Source organism: Marmota flaviventris, chromosome 3 (genome assembly GCF_047511675.1).
Source record: "Marmota flaviventris isolate mMarFla1 chromosome 3, mMarFla1.hap1, whole genome shotgun sequence".
NCBI classification, from domain to species: Eukaryota; Metazoa; Chordata; class Mammalia; order Rodentia; family Sciuridae; genus Marmota; species Marmota flaviventris.
Genome location: NC_092500.1, coordinates 25,348,913 through 25,375,043, shown reverse-complemented (window position 1 = coordinate 25,375,043; position 26,131 = coordinate 25,348,913). Strand labels below are relative to the sequence as shown.

The window sequence follows — 26,131 nt, the reverse complement described above, 5'->3', positions numbered from 1 at the left end:
CCACCAGCACTCCACACACGCTCCCCGGGAACACTCTCTCCCTCCACCGGGGTCTGCGCGCACACTCCCTGGGAACCCCGGGAGAACTCAATGGGAACTCCAAAGTAGCGGGCCCAGGCAGCAAGAGCCACCTTATTGACAGTAAAGTCAGATATACAATTGAATACACAGCTTAACATAACCATCATCATCTCAATGGCTGGCTGGCCAACCACTCCCTTCTGGCAAAATGCCATGAGTCATCCCAACTCGGCTGTGGCCCTCAACATCTCCCCCCTTCTGTTTAATTAAACAACAAGCAATGTGGCTTAGGGACCGTGCCTGTCTTAGGTTGTCCAATACTACATATGGTCCTTACCCGTCATCGGATGAGCTGACCTCAAGGCGTCAGCCTCCTGTCTTAGGTTGGTACCATTGCAATTGGATCTTACCCGTCATTGACTACCGATCCAGCATACAGCCATACTTGTGGATAGGCCTTTGCACCAGTGGGGGGGTGAGGTTCTTTGCCTCACCTCTGTTGGCCCCCAAATACCAGTGGCGGGGTGAGGTTCTTAGCCTCACCTCTGTTGGCCCCCAAATACCAGTGGGGAGGTGAGGTTCTTTGTCTCACCTCTGTTGGCCCCCAAATTTGGCCTTTGCTAGCAGAAGGGAGGAGGATGCAAAATGCCACAACACCAAGCCAAATGACACCAAGCCAAATGACGGCTCTTTTTGTTCTTGCGGGGTTCCGAGAGTGTGCGCGCGGACCCCGGTGGAAATGGTCCCTTGATGGAACAGTCAGAACACACAATACTTGCTGAGAATGCATCACGTACCTGCCCCAGGGAGCCAGGAGGCTGAGGCAGGAGTATCACAATTGTGAGGCCAGCCACAGCAACTTAGCAATATCCTGATTCTAAACAAACAACAACAACAAAAAAAAACCTCACGTACACACAATACTTGCTGATAAAGTTTAGCAACTTACATGAGCAAGGTTTGTGGCACCCCAAAACAACTTCAACAGTAACATCAAAGATCGCTGATCACAGATCACCATAACACATATAAAGAAAATATTATGTATTACAAGAATTACCCAAAGTGAAAAAGAGACAAGAAAGGAGCACTTGCTGTTGAAAAAATGGTGCCAATAGACTGGGTGGGTGTAGGGTTGCCACCCCAGATTACACACTGAACAAAACTTCAATGTGTTAAAAAAATGTAGTATCTGAGAACTGCAGTAAATGAAAGCACAATAAGACAAGGCACCCGTGTACTTATTTTCCCTTGCTTGTCCTGAGAGCATCTGGGAGCACTGAAATCCCAAGAGCAATGAGCATACCTTGCATTCAGATTTTAAGTTTTAAAATACCATTCTCCACTAAAAAAATCATGCAAGCAAACAGAGGTCCCTTGGAGAAATAGCTATTTCCAAGGCTGAGAAAGGAAACTGTAAGGAACATGGAAGATTTTGAGTCAAAAAGCAAGAAAATGCTCCTAGAATGATGGAAACATTTCAAAAAAACCCAAATGCAGTAGGAATGGGTTCCCACTTAGTCAAACTGAGATCAATTTGAGCAACAAAAAACTACAGTAATGTATTATAACCCACTGATTAAAATAGGAATTGATACTGAAATAAATAATAGGTTAAAAGTTTGATGACTAATGGGATATATAACCTTCACATATCTCCCCACAAAATGCTAATAAATTACAAAAGGACAATGAATTAACTTTAGAATGGAGAAACCTGGCAGACATCTCTTAAGTAATAAAAGCTTTCATTAATAACCAAACCATCAAAATTGAGAGCTACTTTATAGAAAGCAACAAAAAACCATGGCATTGCTTCTGTGATATTTCTGTCAAAGAAACAGTCTGAACCTAGTCTTAATGAAACATTCAATAAACTTACACCAAGGGTCATTTTACAACAACTTTAATGTTATTTTCAAAAGTATGAAGGTCATGAAAACCAAGAAAAAGCTGAGAATCCACTCCAGTGTGAAGGAAACTAAAGAAATATAAGCTTCCATGAAAGGTATGATGAAATCTTGCTATGGACATTGTTGTGACAAAAGGTGAGACTTGAATGGGTTCTAAAGATTAAGGAGTAGCAGTTGAAGTTCAGAATATGCTACCTCAAAATGTGCTGCTATGGCATATTGACTATTTTGAGTTAAAGGCATTTGAGAAATAGCAGGTACAAGAAGAATGCTTTGATTTTCCTTCTGTTTCTTTTTAGTTGTTGATGGATCTTTATTTTATTTATATGTGGTGCTGAAAATTGAACCCAGTGCCTCACACATGCTAGGCAAGCGCTCTATCACTGAGCTACAACCCTAGCCCTTCCTTCTGTTTCTTAAAAGCAGGATATAAAATTGCCATGTAAAAATGCCATTCCTATACCAAAAGGAGAGCACTGCTCTTCCTCAAGGAAGGGAAGTTGAGGTGGAGGGAAATACATACAAATAAACTCGTTAACCCTATTATATTTCATCATCTCATTTACAGAAAACTGAAAAACTTAAATTGAGCAAGAAACATACCACTTTTGGTAACTCTGAAATAAACATTTATATTTTTAGAGTTCTATTCTTTTGAGATATTCATTCATATTAATTATATCACTTATGATGTTAATAAATTATGTAATAAGCTCTAAATTATGATTTACAATCTATTTTAATGCACCTGTGTGAATTTCATTAAAATATTCACTGAATTGAAAACTTGGGACTTAATAGGTTAAACTAATGCTTATCTTCCTAGCCATTCTTCATCCAATTGACTACTCTAGCCCAAGTCAATCTGCCTTGTCACATTTTCAAAATGCACTACTCTTCAAACAATTTAGTTACTGCAGTCTAGACCCTGAATGTCTCCCAAAGTCTAGGTGTTGTTAAAGGCTTGGTCCCCAGGATGGCACTAAAGGGAAGTGGTGGAAGCTTCTAGGGGTGAAGCCTGGGGGGAGAAATGAGACTAGGATTTAGGATTAAGAGAGAGAGGAAATGCCCAGGAGCAACTTCGATACAGAAAGTGCTCAGAAATAACTAATCCTTCAGTAGAATGAGGGAAATATGCAAGTACAGGGAAAACTGGTGAGAAGCTGTGCAATTCCATCCTGGCTCCACCTCTAGTACAGCCCCCAGCACCAGCCTGCTATAAATATTAACATCCCACACCAACAGGTTGCTGTCTCTCCCCTCTGGAGACAGTCCACATTCAAACACACCAAAGGCATCTCTCTGGCAACTGCCCTCACTTTCCCTTGAATATGTATCTAGTTTTCTAAATAAACGTCTGTCTGTGCCTTAAAAAAAAAAAAAAGAGGTGGGACCTATTAGGAGGGCTTTAGGTCACCTTCAAAGTGATAAGGTGACTCTAGCCCCTTCTTCATCCTTTCTTTTGCTTCCTTCCAATGAAGTGAGTGGTTTTGCTTTGCCAGTGTACTCTATTCATTTATTTTGTGGTGCTGGGGATTGAACCCAGGGCCTTGTGCATGCTAGGCAAGCACTCTACCAAGTGAGGTAAATCCCCAGCTCCAATGTACTCTTGTCACATTGTGCTTCCTCATCACAGGCCCAAAGCCATGGGGCCAACTGATCATGGACTGGAACTTCCAAAACTGTCAGCCAAAGTAAACCTTTTCCCTTTATAAGTTAATCATCTCAGATATTTTGTTATACTGATGGAAAGCTGACTAATGCCTCAGCATATAAGTAGTAAACATTAGTGTATCATTTAGTCTTTATTTTCTTATAAGGGCTCGTGTCATGCAAAAATTCTATTAAATAGGGCTGGAGGTGTAGTTCATTGGTACTGTGCTTGTTCAGCAGGTGTGTGACACTGTACTTGATACCCAATAAACAAACAAAAAAGCCAAAAAATTATATTATATACATTTGTATGCTTTTCTCCTATTAGTCTGAATTTATGTCAATTGAATGCTCAGGCCAACCGAAAAGCCCTAAGAGGATAGGTGCAAAATTTTGCCTCCTCTATATGGCAAATTATTTATTGATGGTTATATAGGAGAATATTCTTGTTTGTAGAAATTACACACTAAAGTATTTAGGAGTGATGAGACATCATTTTGGCAATTTACTCTGAAATGATTCAAATACTTGTAATGGCTCTGAAAATCTGATTTATTCCATCTAAAAAAAAAAAAAAAAAGCAAATCAGATCACATCCTATCTACCTTACCTTCCAATGACTTCCAAAGAATTTTTGAAAAAAAGCCAAGATGTTTACCATGGCTTACAAGATGTACATGATCTGGCCCACTTGCTTCTCCTATCTCATTTATTAACATCTTCCCTGCACTCATTACACTCCAGACAACTGACCACATTACTGTTCTTTTAACAGACTGAGCAATACACCTCAAACATACAAGGTTTTTGTACTTGTGATTCTCTTTGCTGGGAATTCTTTTCACCCCTCTTCTGATTTTTCCTAAAATGTCACTTCCTCAAAGAAGCCTTCCCTGACGCTTGTCTTCCTTATTTATATTTATCGTTACCTCAAACATTCCACATATATGGTTTTCTGCCTCCTTCCATAAGAGTAAGTACCATGTTTTACTCAATATTGTACCCTCAGTGCCTACAGTAGTGGTAGATAATCAGTAAGTAGTTAAATGAACAAAGATAAGTTGCATGTGTTACTCATTGCCTTTTGTGTACAACAGTATCTAGCCACCTAATTAAAGATAAATCAACCAAACTTCAAATTTATTAATGGATTAAAGAATCCACAAATTAAGAATTCTATAATGTATTATACCTAGCAGAGGCAGGGTATGAGAAACAAACAATTAAGCATCTCTAATACCACTTTTCCTTATGAAAACTCAACATAAACCTTTAAGCTTCCCATACAAATAGGGTCATTAAAAGTACTTGATTTTTCTTGTAATTCTGAGTTTCATTTCACATAATTTAAATCAGAAACCCTAACCCTATCTCCCAAAATGTTGACCATGAGCATCAATGTCAGATTAGCATATTAAAGGAGATAAATGCCAATTCGAACTCAAATAAACAAAACTAGGAGGATATCTCAGCTTCTAGAGCCTGTTTTCCACTTTATGTGGTCTGACAGTCCTCCTCACAGATGTGCCCTCAGAGGTAAAGCTCTTAAATCTAAAACCACAGCTCCCTAGACATTAACAGAACCACAGATTATTATTTCTCATTAAAAACATCCCAAAATCGGGCTGGAGTTGTGGCTCAGTGGTAGAGTGCTTGCCTAGTACACGTGAGACACTGGGTTCAAACCCCAGCACCACATAAAAATGAAATAAAGATATTATGTCCACCTACAACTAAAAAATAAATATTAAAAAAAATCCCTAAATCAAGTCCCAAATGTAGCACAAGAAAGCTCCTAATCAGTGTTGCTTTCTCACGTTAAGAACTAATTAACTTGAAGATGCCAACATTCCCACCTGGACACAGTTGCACAATCCTGTAATCACAGCAGCTCAGGAGGCTAAGGCAGGTAGACTGCAAGTTCAAAGCCAGCCTCAGCAACTTAGGGAGACCTTAAGCAACTTAGTGGGACTCTTATCTTAAAATAAAAAATAAAAAGGCCTGGAATGTAGGGATGTGGCTCAGTGGTTAAGCATCCCTGGGTTCAATCTCTAGTACCAAAAAAAAAAGATGCCAAAAAAAACTCTCAATTCATGCAAATGCAAATAGTAGACCAGTTTGAAAACTGGTTCTTGGTGAAATCTTACAGACATGTTTTGCTCAGCCAACAGCATTTCTAAAAAACTCTTTCGTCCAATCAAGTAGACTATTTAAGTAAAAAATTCATTCCTCAGTTTCATTAGCCATATTTTAAAGTGCTCTGGGACACATGAAGTTAGTGGTTACCCTAGTAGACAGCACAGATATAGAACATTTCCGTCACTGTGGAAAGGTCTGTTAGATATGCTGTATTTAAATTTCTGAATACTTTTTAAAAAAGATTAACACTGGGGGCTGAGGTTGTGGCTCAGCGGCAGAGTGTTCGCCTACCACATGTAAGGACCTGGGTTCGATCCTCAGCACCACATATAAATAAATAAAGGTATTGTGTCCAACTACAATGAAAAAAAAAAAAAAAGATTAACGTTGAAAAAAAAAGAACTCTCACAATGAAATACAGATTTCCACCTTCTTTAGAAAAATCATCATCTGGAAAACCTTAGTGGAATTTTTATCTAACGGAATGAGCAGAGTTGAACAGGGCGCTGCCTTCTTTGATGCAGGGTACTTTTATGCTTTTCAGCTCACTGTGGTCTTCATTACTACCTACCATATTATAATATGAACTTGGAGAGGCTGCCTTTGCTAAATTAAGTAGTGACCCTTAGGCCTGAAGATGTCCTATGAGTAAATAAAAGCAAAATAAAGCATGGCATCCCTGCCTTCTTTTGTATCTATCTCCTTTATCACCTTGAATTTTGGGTTGGTGATAAAGGAGAACCCTACTTAGTTCTGCACGCAAACATGCTAATCCTTTAAGGAGTGCTTACCTAAAAACTAGTAACATAAGGTTTATTAGCTCTAAATTTATCTAATCTATTTCATCCCCCTTTAAGACTTAGCATCTTGTTTCAGACTCTTGGAGTGGTACCTAGAAGTCTTCAGTCACTGTCCTACATATTCTAAGAAATCAACCCATGATGAGACTGCCTCTCTAAGCAGAAGCAATCATCTCATGGGAATAGAACTGTTCCCTTCCAGGATCACAGGTTTGATAAACACTCTGAGCAGCAAGTGGAAATTGGCCCCCTCAAGTGATAAGAGCTTCTTCAGAGCCACCTAATAGAATCAGAACTGAGAGAAGGATCAACAAGAGTACAATTTGACCAAGACAGCTTGGTATATATACCTCTTAACCCCTTCCTCTATTTAAAACTAAAGTTCCTATGAGCACCTTAAAGACAGGACTGAGATGCCAAATCTCTGCCTTCCTGATGTGGCCATTTTGACTAAAATTCTTTTCCTGCTTTTCACCATTACCTTTTGTTTGGTCTTGTGGGTGAGTGGCTAGGCGAGGTCTATTGAATGTCCTATGCCTAGGACTCTAGTAATAATATCTGAACTTCACTTCTTTATGTTACATGCCTGGGTTTCTAAGCAAAATGGAACTATTTCTGCTAATTAAGTTCAACTAAAACAAAATGCCATAGCCTACCTGACATACTTATTTCTAGTTTTTTGGTGAGATTTTTTAGACCACCTAGAAAGAATGTCCAAAGTTCAATTGTATGTCAACCAAATGGTTTTATTTCCGCAATCTACAAAATAGTTAAGTACTTTGCTTCGAAACATTTCATTCAAGAGCATTTAGCATTAGATTTAAAAATATGCATATTATAAAAACAGCTTAAAGAGATCTAAGGAATTTTAGGGTTCTCATTTTATAGATGAGGAAACTAACCTTCAGAAAAATCAAGAAACTCATATAAAGTCAAAATGCTAGAGAAGATCAGAACCAGGGTTCTTTTCACCTTTCCCCTACAAATAGGTAATACATACCACACCATTATAAACCCCAATATATATGTGATGTTGGCATGCTTCTACCAAAAGAGTTACAATCTCAGCTACTTGAGAGGATGAGACAGGAGGATAGCAAGGCCTGCCTGAGCAACCTAGTGAGACACTGTCTCAAAAAATAAAATAGAGGATGAAAACCAATGTTAGCACACTTGCTTACAAAGCAAAAAAGAGAAAAAGAAAGAAAGAAAGAGCCTATGTTTTCTCCTGTTGAATTTGGGCAGAGGTTTCTAACTGCTTTAACCAATGGAATACAGAAGTGATAGTGGATGATCCAAGAACTAAAATAAGGCACTATGGCTTCTGCCCAGCTTGCTCTTCCTCAGAGTACTTGCCTAAGGAAGCCTAGGAAACATAAAGGTAGCCCAATTCACAGCCTCAGCCATGCCCCCAGCTGACAGTCAGCATTAACTGGCAGGCGTCAGGTGAAGAACTCTTCAGATGATTTCAGTTTCCCAGCTGAGGACCCAGACATCTGAGAGTCAAGACAAATCAACCTTGCTTGGCCTTGTCTCAACTCCTCACCCACAAAAATGAGAGACAAATAACTGTTGTTTTAAGTCACTAAGCTCTAGGGTAACTTGTTATGCAACCATTGTAATTGGGATAGAGTCTTTCAGAAGATCAATGTCTGCCTTATAAATATTCAATAAATATTTGAGTAATGAAATATTGCCCAAGTCAAATGAAATAAAATGGTGGCTTAGCTTACCATTCGGGAGGCACCATGCTTCCATCCACATCCCAGAATGTGTTTTTGCCATTCATTTCAGTAGTATATATAACCCATCGGTGACGGCCTGGGTGGAAAGATGTGAGGAATAAAGGAAATCCTTTTTTTTTAAGTAATAAATGCATGATATCAAAGAAGACATCCTTGTTTTTAAAATATTTTTATGTCCTCTTACATAAGAGGACTATGAGAGGAATAATACCATGGGTGTATTAGTGAAGGCAAGCTCCAGCAAGTGTGTGGCTGGCAAGCTTTATCAAAAGCCTGTCTGCCCCCAAGGCAAGATCTCTGAACCAGGGATTAAGACAACTCAATGATGTGGGTGGGGCTCTGACCTTTCCCAAAGGGAAGAATCCTTGCTTCTCCCCAGTTCCCTGCAGAGGGCAGTATCAGAAAAGTTTACCGGAATGTATTCACAGCTGCTCAGTTTACTCAGAAAAGTGCTCTTCCTGAGATCAGAGCAGAATGTATTCACAGTAATCATACTTGAATTATGTTTCCATACAAATGTTTTAAAAAAACATTTCTGATCCTTTTGAAAAAATATGAACTATATATAATAAGCAAATGTTATAAATGATAGTTGGGTAAGTAGGACAGCTCATATCATCAAAACAGTACGGCTACATTTTTAAAAAATATATTTATTTATTAGTTTTTTAGGTGGACACAATATCTATATTTTATTTTTATGTGGTGCTGAGAATCGAACCCAGTGCCTCACGCATGCTAGGCGAGGGCGCTACCACTTGAGCCACATCCCCAGCCCCATGGCTACATTTTTTATTTAACACATTTCTGTGCTATAGTTGGCGGTTTAACCACTGCTTACAAAACTGTTTCTATTGGGTTCTGAAATAAACACCCAGGTTTCAATCAGGGCTTTGTTACTTACTATCAGGCAAACGTTATAAGCTTCAGTTTATTTATCCATTAAAAGTAGATGACTATTTCTACATCTTGTGGTTGCTGTGAAAATTAAATATCAAATGCATACACATAGTTCAATACTGGGTGTATAAATACTCAATACATCAGGCACAGGAGTGTACACCTATAATTCCAGTGACTTGGGAAACTGAGGCTGGAGGATTATAGGTTTGAGGCCAGTCTCAGCAACTTAGTGAAGCCCTGAGAAACACAGCAAGAACCTGTTTCAAAATAAAAAGAGGTCTGGGATGTAATTTAGTGGTAAAGTACCCCTGGGTTCATGAGTTCAATCCCCAATACCCCCCACCACCACCGGGAAAATGAAGAATGAATAGTAATTCCCTTTACCTCTTCCTCACTGCCACTAACCCTAACCCTCAAGTTGGGAACATTGAATTTATTCCTATAATAGATCTTAAATCAATAAGCAAAAGGTAATCTGCATTTAGTTTACAGGGTTCTCCTAGGTGAATATATAATCAACAAAGATTGACTAATGTTATTTATATATGACCTTGTTTATTAAAAGAAATTACAGATATCAATCAATATATTTTCACTTTGGAGAAATCAATCTTTTTAAAAATTTTTTAATTGATTTTTTAAAAAATAAATGACAGCAGAATGCATTACAATTCTTATTACACATATACAGCACAATTTTTCATACCTCTGGTTGTATACAAAGTATATTCACATCAATTCATGTCTTCATACATGTACTTTGGATAATAATGATCATCACTTTCCATCATCCTTGCTAATCCCCTGCCCCCTCCGTTCCCCTCCTACCCCTTTGCCCTATGTAGACGTTCATCTATTCTTCCCATGCTCCCCCTCCCTATCCCAATATGAATCAGCCTCCTTATATCAGAGAAATCATTTGTTTTTTTGGGATTGGCTAACTTCCCTTAGCATTATCTTAGAGAAATCAATCTTAAGGACAGATATGTAAGAGTAAAGTATAATCCTATGAGGCAGGGAAATATGAAGGCAGATGCAGGAAACCTTGAAAAAGGTTTCTTTCATATATTAGGCAATGACAACAGAATTAGGCTCCAATGATAGACCTGGGCCTCAAAAATCTAACATTTTGTTAGACATCAACTACAATATATTATCCAAATGTTAGAAGTCCATAGTCAGACCCAGCAATTCCACTTCCAAGAATTTATTCTTAGAATATCTAAATGAATATGGATGTAGTTATAAGCAAGTTCCCTGTAGCAAAAAGTAGAAGGCAAGCTAAATGTCTATCAACAGTCAAGAGTTTGAAAAAATAACAGTTCTTCTATAGAGTGGAATATTGTGCTAATTAAAAACAGTGCTGTGATTTTTTTTAAATAAAAAAACAAAACTAGGTATTCAAACAAAAAAGAACACTGTAGGTTCATTTAGCTAATAAGGAAAAATGATCCATATTTTTTAATGAAAAATATTTCAGTTTACAAATATGCATAATATAAATAAGTGTAGGTTTATACATTCATTAGAGTCTTAAGTAAGTACAAGCTAATTAAAAGAGGTATTTGATTACAAGGGGGGGGAACATTCATTTTTTTACTTCATACACTAAATTTTAATGTTTTACAACATTATCATTTTCTTAAATTAGCAGAAACGAAGACAGCTGTATTTTCAATGAAGAAAGAAGAAAGAAGTGAAAGAAGAAAGGAAATTAACTTAATCTTAGTTTATAACAGTGATGAGCAGAAAGAATATTGCCCTGGGCTCTGCCACTGTTTCTATTACTTGGTTAAGTCTCTTTGGCTAGGACATTTCTTGGACTTTGGTTTCTTCACCTATAGAACAATAGTTTTTAGATAACCTTTTACAATCTGTTCCAAGTCTAAAATTCTATGGTTTCTATATTGAAAATAGTATGGTTATAGAGTATGTAAGAAGATACTTAATTCTCATAGACCAAACTGCATTCAATGTAACCATAGCATGGTTTCTATACTCCTAAGAAATATCTTTCACTGTCTGGTGATGATGACCTAGTTCCTCATTTGAAAAATGGGGGAAATAAGGAGACTAAAGTATTTGCCTCAAAGAAATCTTGAAGATTAAAGTAGCTGATGAATGTTATTTGTTTAGCATAGCACCTAGCTTCGGTAAACACTCAATAAATGCTAGGTCATTACTTCACATTATATATTTTTCCCTTGGATGAAGACTAGTTGTTTTTTCCTCTTTGATACCTTTCATCTCAATCAAGAGAATTTTTTTTTGAGAATCTTTTTATTATTATAAAAACAACAAAAGCACATAGTAAAAAAAAATCCAACAATTCAAGAAGGTAATAATAATAACAATAATAGCGCTGATATTTACTGAGCACATATGTACCAAGCATTAGGCCCGTGGTTCTCCGGCAATTTTGCCTCACAGGAGGCAAATATCTACAATGCCTGTAGATATTTTTGGTTGTCACACCTGCAGAGAGAAAGTGCTACTTGCACGTAGGAGGTATGTGCCAAAAATGCTGTTGCCCGTTCTACACCTGGGACAGCATGTCACAACAAAGAATTATCTGGCCATGGTGTTAGTTCGAGGTTAAGAAACCCTCCATTAAGATAAGTTCTTCCTGTTCTCTTTTCATCATTTTTTAATACAACTTAAGATGAGAAGACTGAGGCTTAGAGAAGTTAATAAGTTAACCAGGTCACAAAGTTATAAAATGGAGGGATAGAATATTGAACCACCATTATCTGATTCTAAGTTTCTTGTGTTTGGAAATGTAATATGTAAACCAAGAGTATATATTTTCTTCCTTTGAGGATACCAAACATCGTTCTGCAACTGGAGAACTTTATTATGCATATCTTTAACATCTTTGTATATAAAATTATAGGTATATCATTCTTTTTTTTTTAAAGAGAGAGAGAGAGAATTTTTTAATATTTATTTTTTAATTTTCAGGTGGATACACATCTTTATTTTTTTTTTATTTTTAAGTGGTGCTGAGGATCAAACCCAGCGCCCCGCACATGCCAGGCAAACGCACTACCGCTTGAGCCACATCCCCAGCCCAAGGTATATCATTCTTAATAACACAAAAGCATTCTAAAAAGTGTTTAAATTCATCATTATCAACTTATACATGATAATGTTGCTTTTGAGATTTATTACTAAAAGCCTGCTGCAATAAGTGTCTTTGTCTCACAAGAATATTTATAGGATGAATTTTTTTAAGTGCTGAGACAAAAGATAAATGCAGTATAATTTTTCACAAATATTGCCAAACTGTCCTCCAAAATGCCTGAATTAATCTATTCTATCCCTTTCCCCAAATTGGGATATGTCCCCACATGGAAAAGTACCTCTAACTTTGTTAAGTTGCATTCTTGTAATATCAAGTGAGGATTAGCATTTCTCATACTTTTGTTAATCATTTAGTTTTTCTCTATTGAGTTTTTCATTTTTTTCCAAGTAAGAACTCCTTTGTACGGTATGAAAAATAGACTCCTATCAAATCCCAAACCCAAATGCCAAAAATACTGCACTCACCAAAAAATTGCTTGTTGTCTTCATAGTATTTGTTTCCATATTTGTCTTCCCCCACTAATGTACCAACTCTCACATCATTTGCTCTGTAATTATCCCAAAGAAAACAGACATTTTAGAATGATTCATTGTTCACAACAAACCAAAATAAAGTGAGAATACCAACTTTCAGACACAAAGGCTGCTACATCAATTAGAAAAATGAGTTGCTGTGGATGGTCACTGGTTGTATACTTCTAGCCTTCACCTCCAGGCTCTTGCCACTTAATACTGAAGAATCAGCTTTCAGGTTAAGAACTCTAGTCTTAACTTAGCTCATGCTGCCCCACCGTCCCAGTATCATGCAGACAGGATGGGAAAAGATAAACTAATGCAACTAATGCGCTTAAATTACACTAAAAATACAAATGTAACATATTCAAATTATAGGACTTTTATCTACTATCCCTGTGCAAACAAGTTTGGAATAAGCAAATCCTCCAGGAAGTCAGGGAGCCAAAGTATTTCGTCTTTTATTTATTTACTTTTTTTTTTTTTTTTGTACTGGGGATTTATCCCAGGGGGGAATTAACCACTGAGACACACTCCCTGCGCTTTTAATTGTTTGAGACAGGGTCAAATTGCTGAGAATGGTCTCGAACTTGCAATCCTGTCGCAACCTCCCAAATCGCTGGAGTTACAGGTGTTTGCCACCGTGCCCAGGGCTTCATCTTCTAAAAATGATTCAAATATTTCTTGGTTCTTTCATTCCACTAGGTCTCCAAATCGTTTTCGGGGAACTATGTGCCCATCAGGGATGTTTGGAATAGTGAAGACCATTTTGGTTACCTCCTTCAATCTCTTATCGCACTGGGAGGGAACTGAAGGACAGTTCAAGGAAAAAACTTTCCCAAGGTCACCATGTGAACGTCTCTGATAATGCACATTACACTCCAGGGGGCGGGGATGCTCCATCTCTAGAGATGGCTTCAGTTCTGTCCTGTGGATGCCCGGGACAGACTTCGACCCGGGGATTGCAGGCAAAGATTGGGCCGGCTGTCCTTGAGATTCTCCAAGGTGACCCAAGCCTGGGACCCTCCTCAAGGAACCAAGCAATGCAAATCCAGCCCCAGAAACCAAGAGCATAGCTCTAGACGCCTACCTGAAGAAAACTCGCAAATAGCCACGGAGACCGCCGTGGCCACTGACCTGCTGCAGCCCGCGTTTCAGGACCTGCAGCAACTCCATCTTGCCTGGCAGGCCCCGCCTTCCGGGTGAGCCGTGCAAAACCCACCCGGCGGAAGCAGCCACTCAGCCGCAGGGAGCTGACGCGCTGAAGGTTCCGACACTCGGCTCTGAGCGTGCGCAGAACTGCAACTTTCCTGCACTGTGACTTTCCGACTTCCTAAATGGGCGTTGTCGGTTCCTCAGTAGAGCAAAGGCACCTTAAACTTTAATGTTGTCAGAGGTTGCACCTAGAAGGCGAGTGTGTGGTGGAAAGCTCGGCTTCACAAGGCTTTCCAATACAAGGGGTTCCTCCTTTGGAAATTTGTTTCTTCATTTAAAAAGGTTTGGCTCAGACTATTCCAGAAATCCCTTCCAGCACCAAGATTCCTTAGAAACGAGATAACTATTAAGGAATTTACTACTGACCACATAGGAGTACACATGAAATGGGGTACATATATTGGTGATGTGTTGGCAGGGGAGTCTCACCCTTTGCTCTTTCAGACTCCATTCCACCATATCATTTCTTTGAAATGTCAAGATTTATGTTTATTCTGTAATTATAAATTTTCCTAATTTTAAGATAGTTTTAAAAATGGAAACAATATTATTTCTTGAAGGACCAAGTAATAAGACTGCACCCTGAGAAATAATGTAATTTTATGTTAGTAATTCTTCAATTCCAAAGGAGAAATTTCCAATACCAGGATTAAATTTTCCTAGACTCATCAATTGTTCAAAATCGTGTCATAGGGGCTGGGGATGTGGCTCAAGCAGTAGCGCGCTCGCCTGGCATGCGTGCGGCCTAGGTTCGGTCCTCAGCACCACATAACAAACAAAGATGTTGTGTCCGCCGAAACTAAAAAAATAAATAAATAATAAATATTTTTTTAAAAAATCGTGTCATATTCCAAAGGAATGTACAAATGTCCCTAGTTGGTCTTTTATTTTCCTAATAATTTCTTTTTTTTTTCAGTTTGCCCATATAAGATCCACACATTGTAAATGGTTGATTTTTTTAAAAAAATATTTTCTTTAAATTTATAGCCTCCCTCTGCTGACTCATAGTGGGGTAGGGAGGGGGAGCATGGGAAGAATAGATAAATTCTAGATAGTGTAGAGGGGAGGAAGGGAAAGGGAGGAGGCAGGAGATTAGCAAGGATGGTGGAATGTGATAGACATCATTATCCAAAGTACATGTACGAAGACATGAATTGGGTGTCAACATACTTTATATACAAAAAGATATATGAAAAATTGTGGTATATATGTGTATTAAGAATAGTAATGCTGTTATTTGTTTATCAATAAAAAAGAAAATAAACAAATAAATAGATTTATAGCCTCCCCCCTTTTTTTTTCTTCTTTCCTTTTAATTTGTTAAAGAAATAGCCTATTTTTCCTATAATTTTTCATTGCTTGGAGCTTGGTAATTGTGTACTAGTGATACTCTATCCTGTTTTTCCTGTATATTTGTACTTAGACCTAGATGTTTGACCAGTTCTGACTTCTTTCTTTTTCTCCCTTTCTTTTTCAGTACTGGAGATTGAACCTACTTAGTATGTAAGTTAATATTTAAGTGTACATACTATGTACACTTTGTACACTTTCTTCTTCTTTTTTTAAACTCTCTTTTTTTAATATTTATTTTTTAGGTGTAGATGGACACAACACAATGCCTTTATTTTTATGTGGTGCTGAGGATCGAACCCGGGTTCTGCCCGGGCTAGGTGAGCGTTCTACCACTGAGCCACAATCCCAGCCCCATACTATGTACACCTTCTACCACTGAGTGCCACCTCCAGGTTTTGAGTTATTTTTACTGTTAAGTATACTTCGAAGGTAGCCAGAGCCTTTCTTCAGAGAGCACATGGTGTCTGCACATGGTGCTTTTAGCCATCCTTGATGAGCACTGCCTAAATACTTCCATTCCTTTTCATTTATTAACCACAATTCTTCTATAAAGAGTAACCTGCCCTTAACTATTTGGTTCCTGAGATACTGTTCATATAGGAAAGGCAAGATGTACTTTATCCTCTCCCTTATGCAACAGTCTTTAAAATAACAATTTTGGGCTGGAGTTGTGGCTCAGTGATAGACTGCTTGCCTGGCACGTGTGCACTGGGTTCGATTCTCAGCAATCATATAAATAAATTAATTAAATAAAGGTCCATCAACAACTTAAAAAAATTTTTTTAAAAGAAAAATTTGGCTTCTTAGCAGTGTGCTTTGTGCATGTGTGTGGTAAAAAAACAAAAATTTAATCTTTCCAGGGATGGTACACATGCCTGTAATCCCAGAGACTTAGGAGGCTGAGACCGGAGGATCACAAGTTCAAGACCAGCCTCAGCAATTTAGCAAGGCCTGCAGCAACTCAGTGAGAACTTGTTTCAAAATAAAAACTAAAAAGTGCTAGGGATGTGGCTTAGTGGTAAAGCACCTGTGAGTTCAATTCCCAGAACCAATCTCCCCCCACCACAAATAAAACCCCAACTTAACCATTTTTACATATACAATAATGTTAATTACATGCACATTATTGCACAACATCTCTAGAACTTATTCATTTTGAAAATATTAAATTGTATACCTATTAACAGTCCCCCCTCCTTTATCCCTGGGGAAGATACCATTCTATTTTTTGTTTCCAAGAATTTGACTACTTCAGACATTTATATAAGTGAATTCATGTAGTAGTTGTCTTTTTTGCAATTGGCTTCCTTCACATAGCATAATGTCCACAATGTCCACCCATGTTGTAGTATATGACAGTGTCTTCTTTTTTAAAAAAAGTATTTACTTTTTAGTTGTAGTTGGACACAATACCTTTATTTCACTTAATTATTTTTATGTGGTGCTGAGGATTGAACCCAGAGTCTCACACACGTGAGGCAAGCGCTCTAATGCTGAGCCACAAACCCAGCCTGACAGGGTCTTCTTTTAAAAGCCTGAATAATGTTCTATGTTACGTATATACCAGCTTTTCTTTATCATTCATTTGTCCATGTCATTTAAGTTGCTTCCCCCTCTTGGCTGTTGTGAATACTGCTACAGTGAACATGAGTGTGCAAATCTCTCTAAGATCCTGTTTTCAATTCTTTTCAATGTATATCCAGACGTGGGATTGCTGGATCATATGGTAATCTTATTTTTAATTTTAAAGGAACCTCCATATTGTTTTCCATGGTGCCTGGCTCATTTATACTCCTACCTGCTACAATGCGCAAGAGTTTCAATTTCTCCCCATCCTCACTAACATTTGTTACACACACACACACACACACACACTTTAATAGTGGCCATCCTGATGGGTGTGATATTTCAGTGTGTGTGTGTGAGTGTGTACTGGGAATTGAAACCAGGGGCACTTAACAACTGAGCCACATCTCTAGCTGCCCCCCGCCACACACTTTTTTTGTGTATTTTATTTATTAGAGACAGGGTCTCACTGAGTTGGTTAGGGCCTTGCTAAATTGCTGAGACTGGCTTTGAACTGGGAGATCCTCCCTGTCTCAGCCTCCTGAGGGATTACAGGCGTGTGCCACCTAGCCAGGCTTATTTGTATTTAATCTATTTCAGTAATGTCTTATAGTTTTTAATGTTCAAGTCTTCTACCTCCTTTGTTGATTTTATTTTTTGATGCTGTTGTAAATGTGTTGTCTTAAATATTTTTGAATTGTCATTGTTAGTACATAGAGTACAACTGACTGTTTTGTGTTTTTTATCCTCCAATTAACTTTACTAAATTTATTCTAATCTTTTTTCTTTTCCCCTTGGCAGTGCTGAGGATTGAACCAAGGGCCTAGGATCTGCTAGGCAAACAATCTATTAGTGAGCAACATCCCCTGTCTTTGGTGAAATCCTTAGGATTTTCTACATACAAGTTACATCATCTGAGGAACAGAAATAATTTTACTTCTTTTCCAGTACTGATGATTTTCTTTTTCTTGCCTAACTGCTGTGGCTATGACTTCCACTAATATGTTAAATAGGAGTGGGCATCCTTGCCTGTCCCTAATCTTGGAAAACATTTTCAATTTTTCACTGTTGAGTATTTTGTTTTAGGTTTTCACTCGGTCTTTTTGAGTTCCTTTCCCTCTATTCCTAGTTTATTTATTTTTTATCATAAAATAACATTTAATTTTGTCTGTATCGAGATGATTATGCAGTTTACTTCTTCATTCTATTTATGTCGTAGATTCCACTGGTTTTTTGTTTGTTTGTTTGTTGAACCACCCACAGATTTATTCCGGGAATAAATCTGCTGGTTATGGTCTATAATCCTTTGAATGTGCTGTCAAATTCAGTTTGTTAGTATTTAGCTGAGGTTTTTTTGCATTGATAGCCATCAGGGGTATTGGTTTGTAGTTTTCTTATGTCTTTTCTGATTTTAGTATCAGAGTAGTGCTAGCTTAGAAAGTGATTTTGGAAATATTCCTTTCTCTTTGATTTTCTGGAAGAATTTGAGGATTGGTATTCATTCTTTCAATGTTTGGTAGAATAATCTAGTGAAGCCATCTGTTCCTGGTCCTGGTCCTTTCTTTATTTTTGATTGTTGATTTCATCTCCTTATTAGTTTTAAGTCTGTTCATATTTTTTATTTCTTCGCTATTCTTTCTTAGCATGTTTCTGGGAATTTATTCATTTTCCAAGATATCCAATTTATTGATACAGAATTACTTTTTTTTTAAACTATTTTTAGTTGTAGATGGACAAATAAATATCTTTATTTATTGTTATGTGATGCTGAGGATCAAACCCCAGGGCCTCACACGTGCACGGCAGGCACCCTACCACTGAGCTCCAGGCCACAGCCCCTTGTGTTTTTATTAATAAACATTTTATTTCTTTTTTTTTTTTTTTTTAGAGAGAGAGAGAGAGAGAGAGAGAGAGAGAGAGAGAATTTTTTTAATATTTATTTCTTAGTTTTCGGCGGACACAACATCTTTGTTTGTATGTGGTGCTGAGGATAGAACCCGGGCCGCACGCATGCCAGGCGAGCGTGCTACCGCTTGAGCCACATCCCCAGCCCCAACATTTTATTTCTTGGCATCAATTGTAATTAATGTCTCCTTTTGTTTCTTTTTCATCTTTTATTCTTAGTCTAGCTAAAGATTTGGCAAATTTGATTTTCTCAAAAACCAACTATTTTTTCATTTCTTATTTCTGTTCTAATCTTTATTATTCCTTCTGCTAACTTTTGTTTTCCAGTTCCTCAAAGTATAAAGTTAATAGTCATTATAGTCAGGAAAGATTTTGGGGGGGGGGGGTAATCAGGGATTGAACTCAGGGGCCACTGAGCCTTGTCCCCAGCCCTATTTTGTATTTTATTTAGAGACAGGGTCTTACTGAGTTGCTTAGTGCCACACTTTTGCTGAGGCCGACTTTGAACTTGCGATCCTCTTGTCTCAGCCTCTCGAGCTGCTGGGATTACAGGCATGTGTCACCGTGCCCAAGGAAAAGATATTTTTAATACAGTCTCCTTAAAATTTGTCAAAACTTGTTTTATAGGTGGGTGGAATTCTCCTGTAATTTCAGCTACTCAGGAAACTAAGGCAAGAGAATTGCTTGAGCCCAAGTTCAAAGATAACTTAGGTAACATAGGAAAAACCTGATTCAAAACAAAAACAAAAACAAACATGTTTTGTGATATAACATTTGATCTGTCCTGGAGAATGTCCTATGTATGTTTGAGAGGAATATGTATTATGCTGTTGTTGAGTGCCCTTCTTCAGTTAGATCTAATTGGTCTAAGTGTTGCTCAAGTCCTCCATTTTCTGATTCATCTTTCATCTGGTTGTTCTATCCATTATTGAAAGTGGGATTTCAAAATCTCCTACAATTATTCTATTTTTTTTTTCAGTTCTGTCAGTGTTCACTTATATTTGGGCATTCCAATGTTAGGTACATAAATAATTGTTATATCTTCCTGGAGAAATCGATCCTTTTATCACTATACAATTTTTTTAGTCTCTTGTGGGTGATGATTTTCAACTTAGTCTATTTTGTCATATATATAATTTGGCTATCCTACACTTTCAATTATCATCTGCATGGATTTTTTTTTCAGCTGTGTGTGCTTACTTATCATGTCCTTTGTCCATACAAAGGTTTATACATATGTATGTTTTTATATTTTGAGAAAAGGCCTTGCTATGTTACCCAGGCTGGTCTCAATCTCCTGGGCTCAGTAAACTTCCTATCTCAGCCTTCAGAGTAGCTGGGATTATAAGCATATGCCACTATACCTAGCCAAGGGTGTGTACTTCATCTTAAGAATCTACAATCCAGCTTAACAAACAGAATACTGTGATAATATATTTTCTAAAAATGACTTAAAACTCTTTCCTCCTTTTTTTTTTTGTTCCAGGAATTGAATTTAGGGGCACTCAACCACTAAGCCACATTCCCAGTCTTATTTTGTATTTTATTTAGAGAAAGGATCTCACTGAGTTGCTTAGCACCTTGCTAAATTACTGAGCCTGGCTTTGAACTCTATCCTCCTGTCTCGGCCTCCTGAGCTGCTGGGATTAGTGTGCGCCACCACGCCTGGCTCCCGAAATTTAAGAGAATTTTTGCCACTCTTGTATTATGAGGTATAGTTTTGGAAGCTGGGAGTGTAGCTCAGGGGTAAATGCTTGCCTTAGCATGCATTTGGCCCTGGATTTGCTTGACGATCTCTCTCTCTCTCTCTCTCTCTCACACACACACACACACACACAGTTTAATGCTCCTCGAATGTTGGTAGGCCTTTGCCTCAATGAACAAAATGGCAAGTAAGTGATACTGTTTGGTTTGAGAACAGGCGAGAAAAGACGATCACTTCCCCATTGTACTCACTCTTAACATCTGCCCCAGTAGCCACAAGGAAATTACAAGAGGACAGGCACATAGCGGAGTAGTTTCTTTGGCTGTCTTCCTGCCAACATAAAGGGCTATTCTTTATCTTTTAGTCCATAGCGATACGATAGCTTAAACTTTATAAAATTTTGTATGTATCAATTTATAAGCAATCCATATGGACAAAAGTCATGCCTCCCATCCCCCCCACCTTGTCTGGATAACCCCTTCTTTACCTTGGCCTTCTAAGTGAGGTTGCTGAGATACAATATCCTTTCCTCAAAATGGCCAGTACACTTCTGGCTCCACATGTTCTTCTAGAAGCTTGCTACTACTCCTCCCCAAGAGATGCAGAGTATTTCCCCTCCTTTTGAAACTACAGACTTTTATGGTGTCTCTGATGAACAGAGTACAGCAGATACAGTGGATGGCTTCTAATGACACGTGACAAAAGGCAGTGGCTTCCACCTGTCTACCCTTGTTCTTAGAACTGTCAATATTGTGAGGAAGCAAACAAAGGGAGCGTATACTGTGTATACATTCTGGCTTTAGTCCCACCTCAGCAAATGGCCACCAGCAACTTCCAGACATGTGATTTCATAGATTCCAAACCCACCCTTGAGCAGACCCAGATTTGGCTGAATGCAGCAGAAGACAAGCTGTTCCTATCAGGCTGTCCAGGTTGTAGATTCATAAGCAAATCTATGTTCTTTCAGGCTTTGGGGTGGTTAGGAAGCAATAGATAACTGGAGCACTATTGATACTTTTGAACACCCTTATATATCCCTTCTTGTTTGCACTTTCCTACCCCACTAGAAATAAGTAGTATTCTAAATTAAGTATTACTAAGTCTCTTGCCTTTTTTTTTTTTTTTTTGGTACCAGGGATTGAACTCAGGAATACTCAACCACTGAGCCACTGTCTTGCCCTATTTTTTTTTTTAATTTAGAGACAGGGTTTCACTCAGTTGCTTAGCACCTTGCCATTGCTGAGGCTAGCTTTGAACTTGCAATCCTCCTGCCTCAGCCCCTCAAGCTGCTGGGATTACAGATGTATAATACTACACCCAGGAAGACTGTTGCTTTTTTAAACTCAGTTTTACCACATAAGTACTACTCTTCAAGAGTATACCCGCCCCCCCCCCCCCCAACGAACTGGTTAAGTTATACTCTTCTGTATAATTCTGGGATTCATCCACATTGACAATTTACTCCTTTTTGGTGTTGCATAGTATTTCACTGGGTACCATACCACAATTTACTTATCCATTTCCCCATCAATGGATATAATCTGCTACTGCAGATTGAACCCAGGGGTGCTTTACCACTGCACTAAATCCCCACTCCTTTTAATTTTTTTCAGACAGTGTCTCAGTCACTGAGGCTGGTCTAGAATTTGTAATACTCTTGTCTCAAGTCCTTCAAATCCCTGGGATTACAGGTATGCACTATTTACTGTGCCTGGCTTTATTTATTTATTTATTTTTGCTCCTACAATACTGACATAAATGTTTTTTGTTTTGGTCTTGGGGACTGAGCCCAGGGATAACGTACATTTCTACTGCTAAGTTATATTCTCAGCCTCATGACATGAAGGATATCCAAATACTGAGCAAATAAACACTGAAATAAAATATACTGGCAGGATACAGAAATTTGTAATGCAAGTCACATTTTAATATAGTTTTAAAAACACTTCCAAATATATCTACAAATTTAATCAGGAAAAATACCTGAAAGTAACAATGTAATTAATCATTAGTACATTATTTTAAAGAATTATTTTTCTGAATCCTTGGCTTACTACCTTGGATTAAAAAGGTATCAACCTACTGACTTTTCCAGGTGGGCATTTTATATTAAATGAAGCTTTTCACAGCTGATAATTATAAAATAAAGGTGACAAAAATTATGATTTAATTTAAGTAGGGAAAAAATTTCCCTTAATACACTGGTAAAAAGCGTAAGTTGATACTTTTGAAACTTTTTGGCTACTACTAAAAATAGTAATTAGTAAAATCTGCATCACCTGCAAACTTTAACTTTTCCTCTATTGTAAAATTGCTTATTAAAAAATGTAATGAGTGCAATAAAATCTTTATATTTGTGTTTGAAAAACCCACAAGCAATTTATCAAAATAATTCATAATGAAAGCAGAGTAAAGAGATTTAACAGAACCAGCTGTGCTTGTAACAGTACTGTGGAAGGCATCCCAGGAGTCTGAGATGCTGTTGTGGCAACACCAGTTTCAGGGTGAGCCTCACCTACTGCTAAAGCAGCTCTCCTCCATTTTACAGTGAAAAATCAGTGCATATTCCTTTATCTTTGATCAATTGCTTTTTTGTTAAACTCGCTTTGGAAACATGGATGGGCTCTGATAAATCCATTATTTAACAAATTTAGGGTATTTTTTAATAACCTAAAAGGAATTGGCTAGAACCCAGAGCAGGGACAAGAAGCTACAACACAGATCAGAAAAGAGGGAAAGGACAGAGTTATTTTATGGAATAGAACAACAATTTTAATACCTATTTTGAAATACTGAAACATTTTGGGTTCAGTTAGTCTCTACTATGTTTAAAACACAGCAGTAAACCAAAAAAATTAAACCACAAATGCCACCTTATTCTCAAAACCAATTCTCAGAACCATTTGCTGCCGTGTAAATAAAAAGTGCTTGTAACTAATAAGGTATAATAACACTAAAAATCACAAATGACCTATATCTCACTGCCAGCAATGAGTAGTATATGCTTAAGGACATCATGATATTTACAAAAGTCAAAAAAATACATATTCAATTATTATTTCCTACAGTTCTAATTTTATCATTATACCATTGAGCATAAAATAATCTTTTGATATGGCAATTAAACAGATTACATTATGAAGAATAAAATGCAAGGAATTCTCTGTAAGGATATTTGACCACTAAGTGTTCGTACTAGTTCAAAATGAAGCTGAATATGAATAGAACACAATTTGGGGGAAAAAAAGAGACTAATTTATTTGCTTTATAAAATAGAAATCTTAGTTTAGATGGTCTGGAGGTGACAGCTTCAGATGTCATCTTTACCAAGAATAAATCCATAGTATTTCTTATTTATTTATGTAAGACAGAAAGGGATATTTAATTCCTGCTGACTGCCCAGTCACTTCAAAAAGTCTTCTTGAATTTTGGTTAGTCTTTTTTTTTTAAGAGAGAGAATTTTTTTTTTTTTTTTTTTTTGAGAGAGAGAGAGAGAAAGAGAGAGAATTTTTTTTAATATTTATTTTTTAGGTTTTGGCGGACACAACATCTTTGTTTTTTTGTATGTGGTGCTGAGGATCGAACCTGGGCCGCACGCATACCAGGCGAGTGTGCTACCGCTTGAGCCACATCCCCAGCCCTTGGTTAGTCTTTAAAGTCAAAATTTGCACATACTATGGAAGCAATGAGTACAATTTGGTGTTTTCCTGTGTTCTGGAAAAGAACAATAAGTTTATAGCACTATGATCTCAGCTTTCAAATGCTGTGACCAATTATTTGAGAGTTGTAATCTGCAGGTTCCATTTTTAAAATATGTGGGATGACACTGTCAATCCGTACATTTCCAATGAGACCTTTGAAAAATAATTCTTCCGTGATGGTAGCATTCATCAATCTCAAAGCTGGCAACCTGAGTAGGAGTCTCGATAATCTAAAATGAAAAAGAAAAAAGGGGGCAGGGGAACAAAGTTGAAAATACTAGAGATTTTGTAGAAAGATATTAGTAATTTATGCATGTCTATTACTTATAGACTAATTTAATAAAGATCTACTTTTTGTGTGTAAAACCTAAGACAGTCACCTGGATACCAGTGTAGTCTAAAAGGCTCTACATGAAAGCCTTGTTCTCAACTGTTGTCCCACTTGGATCTAAGGACCAGGTAACTAAATTATTAAACCATGGGTCAGGTTATACAATTAAGAATGACTTAGCAACTCCTTTCAGATTGTACAAATGCAATGTTTTGTGTTATTATGATATATGAGATTCAATAAGTTTTCTTGATTATGCTCTGCAAAAAAAACTATTGGAAATGGTGTAACAGATAGCAGTTGTTATAGAACATGGAATCAAGACCACTGGAACCAAACCTTGATTCAACTGCCCCTTATGCAAAACCTCCTCTGGCCTTGCCTTAACAATTGAGACCAAATGAGACAAGAGCTCCTGTATAGCACATTTCTACTACTAAAATACTCAGTTCCTGTTTGTTCCCAGCAGGTGAGCCCCATCCACAGGACTGAAAGGAAGCAGGGTAGGAAAACTAGTCAGATAAACCAAGGCTGGTTTTCTTGATGGAATTGGTTTATAAATCTACATGACTTGGTATAACACAGTGTTATACATAAAATGTTCTTTTATTAGTTTGAAATATGCTAAACTGTTTTATTCATTATATATAAGCACACTTACATAGCTCTTATTGCATAACAGGTGTGCTTCTAAGTACTTCACACATATGAACTGACTTAATCCTTATCACACTGTAGTCCCCCCTCATTGGTGGGGTTAAGTTCCAGGATTCCCAGTGGATGCCTCAAACAGTGACCCTGAACAAGTTACTTATCCTGTCTCTCTTACCATATAAAATGTGAGAACTGATGAATATACTATGCGTAAAGTACTCACAACAATGAACTGTTCCTTTATTTTCCCCTCTGGTGTTGGGGATCAGCCCAGGGCCTCCCACATGCCAGGCAAGTGCTCCACCACAGAGCCACATCCCAGTCACACTACTGCTTCCAGTAGCATTAGCTAGTCCAAAGATAATGCTGCTGAAAACATTTGATTATTCTTATATTGGAAAATAATGAAATAATAAGACTCACAAAATATTTTTAAATGAATTTAATTATATAGTATTTAAGATCTAGATACCTGTAAGTGTCATCTGGATATGTTCTGGTTATATAATCTTGAAATTCTACATAAGCCTTTTCCTGAAATTTCTCAATCTGTTCCATATTTTCTAGGCCTGGATGATCTGAAACAATAAAGAATATACTGTTACCCTAGTTCTGAATGTTCATTTAATGAAATCTTGAAAGTGGAGATGAAAATATAGTTTAGTCAAAAAAGAAGCCAATTTATATAATGCGCAGCACTTTTATTACACAAATATTTATTAAGCCCACCTATTATATACCAAACACTGGACTTTACATACTTGAATTATTTTCTCTCATATACATATTCTAGCATCTAATAAAAAATGAGATCACTGGATGTTACCAAAATAAATAGTTTTCTTGGGCTGGGGTAAGTGGCTCAGCAGTATAGCACTGCCAAGCATGTGTGAGGCATGAGTTCGATCCTCAGCACCATATAAAAAAAAT

The 26,131-nt window shown here is 37.4% G+C and overlaps 2 protein-coding genes across 8 annotated transcripts in view; both read right to left on the bottom strand.

Annotated features, from left to right (window-relative positions):
* Positions 1-13,996, bottom strand: part of Ndufa12 (NADH:ubiquinone oxidoreductase subunit A12) — a 30,948-nt gene extending 16,952 nt beyond the window's left edge. Inside the window, exons 1-3 of one of the 2 annotated variants that reach the window (XM_027927961.2) lie at positions 13,862-13,996; positions 12,724-12,806; positions 8,260-8,347 (exon numbers count right to left, since the gene is read on the bottom strand). In XM_027927961.2, coding sequence (XP_027783762.1) covers positions 8,260-8,347; positions 12,724-12,806; positions 13,862-13,947 — 257 coding nt within the window. In that variant the 5' untranslated portion in view covers positions 13,948-13,996. The remainder of the gene's footprint in view (positions 1-8,259; positions 8,348-12,723; positions 12,807-13,861) is intronic. The other variant, XM_027927952.2, reaches the window with a different exon arrangement.
* A 10,021-nt stretch (positions 13,997-24,017) lies between these two features.
* Nr2c1 (nuclear receptor subfamily 2 group C member 1) overlaps positions 24,018-26,131 on the bottom strand; it is a 50,991-nt gene continuing 48,877 nt past the window's right edge. For all 6 annotated transcript variants that reach the window (XM_027952878.2, XM_027952730.2, XM_071609633.1 and 3 more), the window contains 2 exons: positions 25,674-25,779; positions 24,018-24,446 (listed from right to left, as the gene is read on the bottom strand). In XM_027952878.2, coding sequence (XP_027808679.2) covers positions 24,272-24,446; positions 25,674-25,779 — 281 coding nt within the window. In that variant the 3' untranslated portion in view covers positions 24,018-24,271. The remainder of the gene's footprint in view (positions 24,447-25,673; positions 25,780-26,131) is intronic.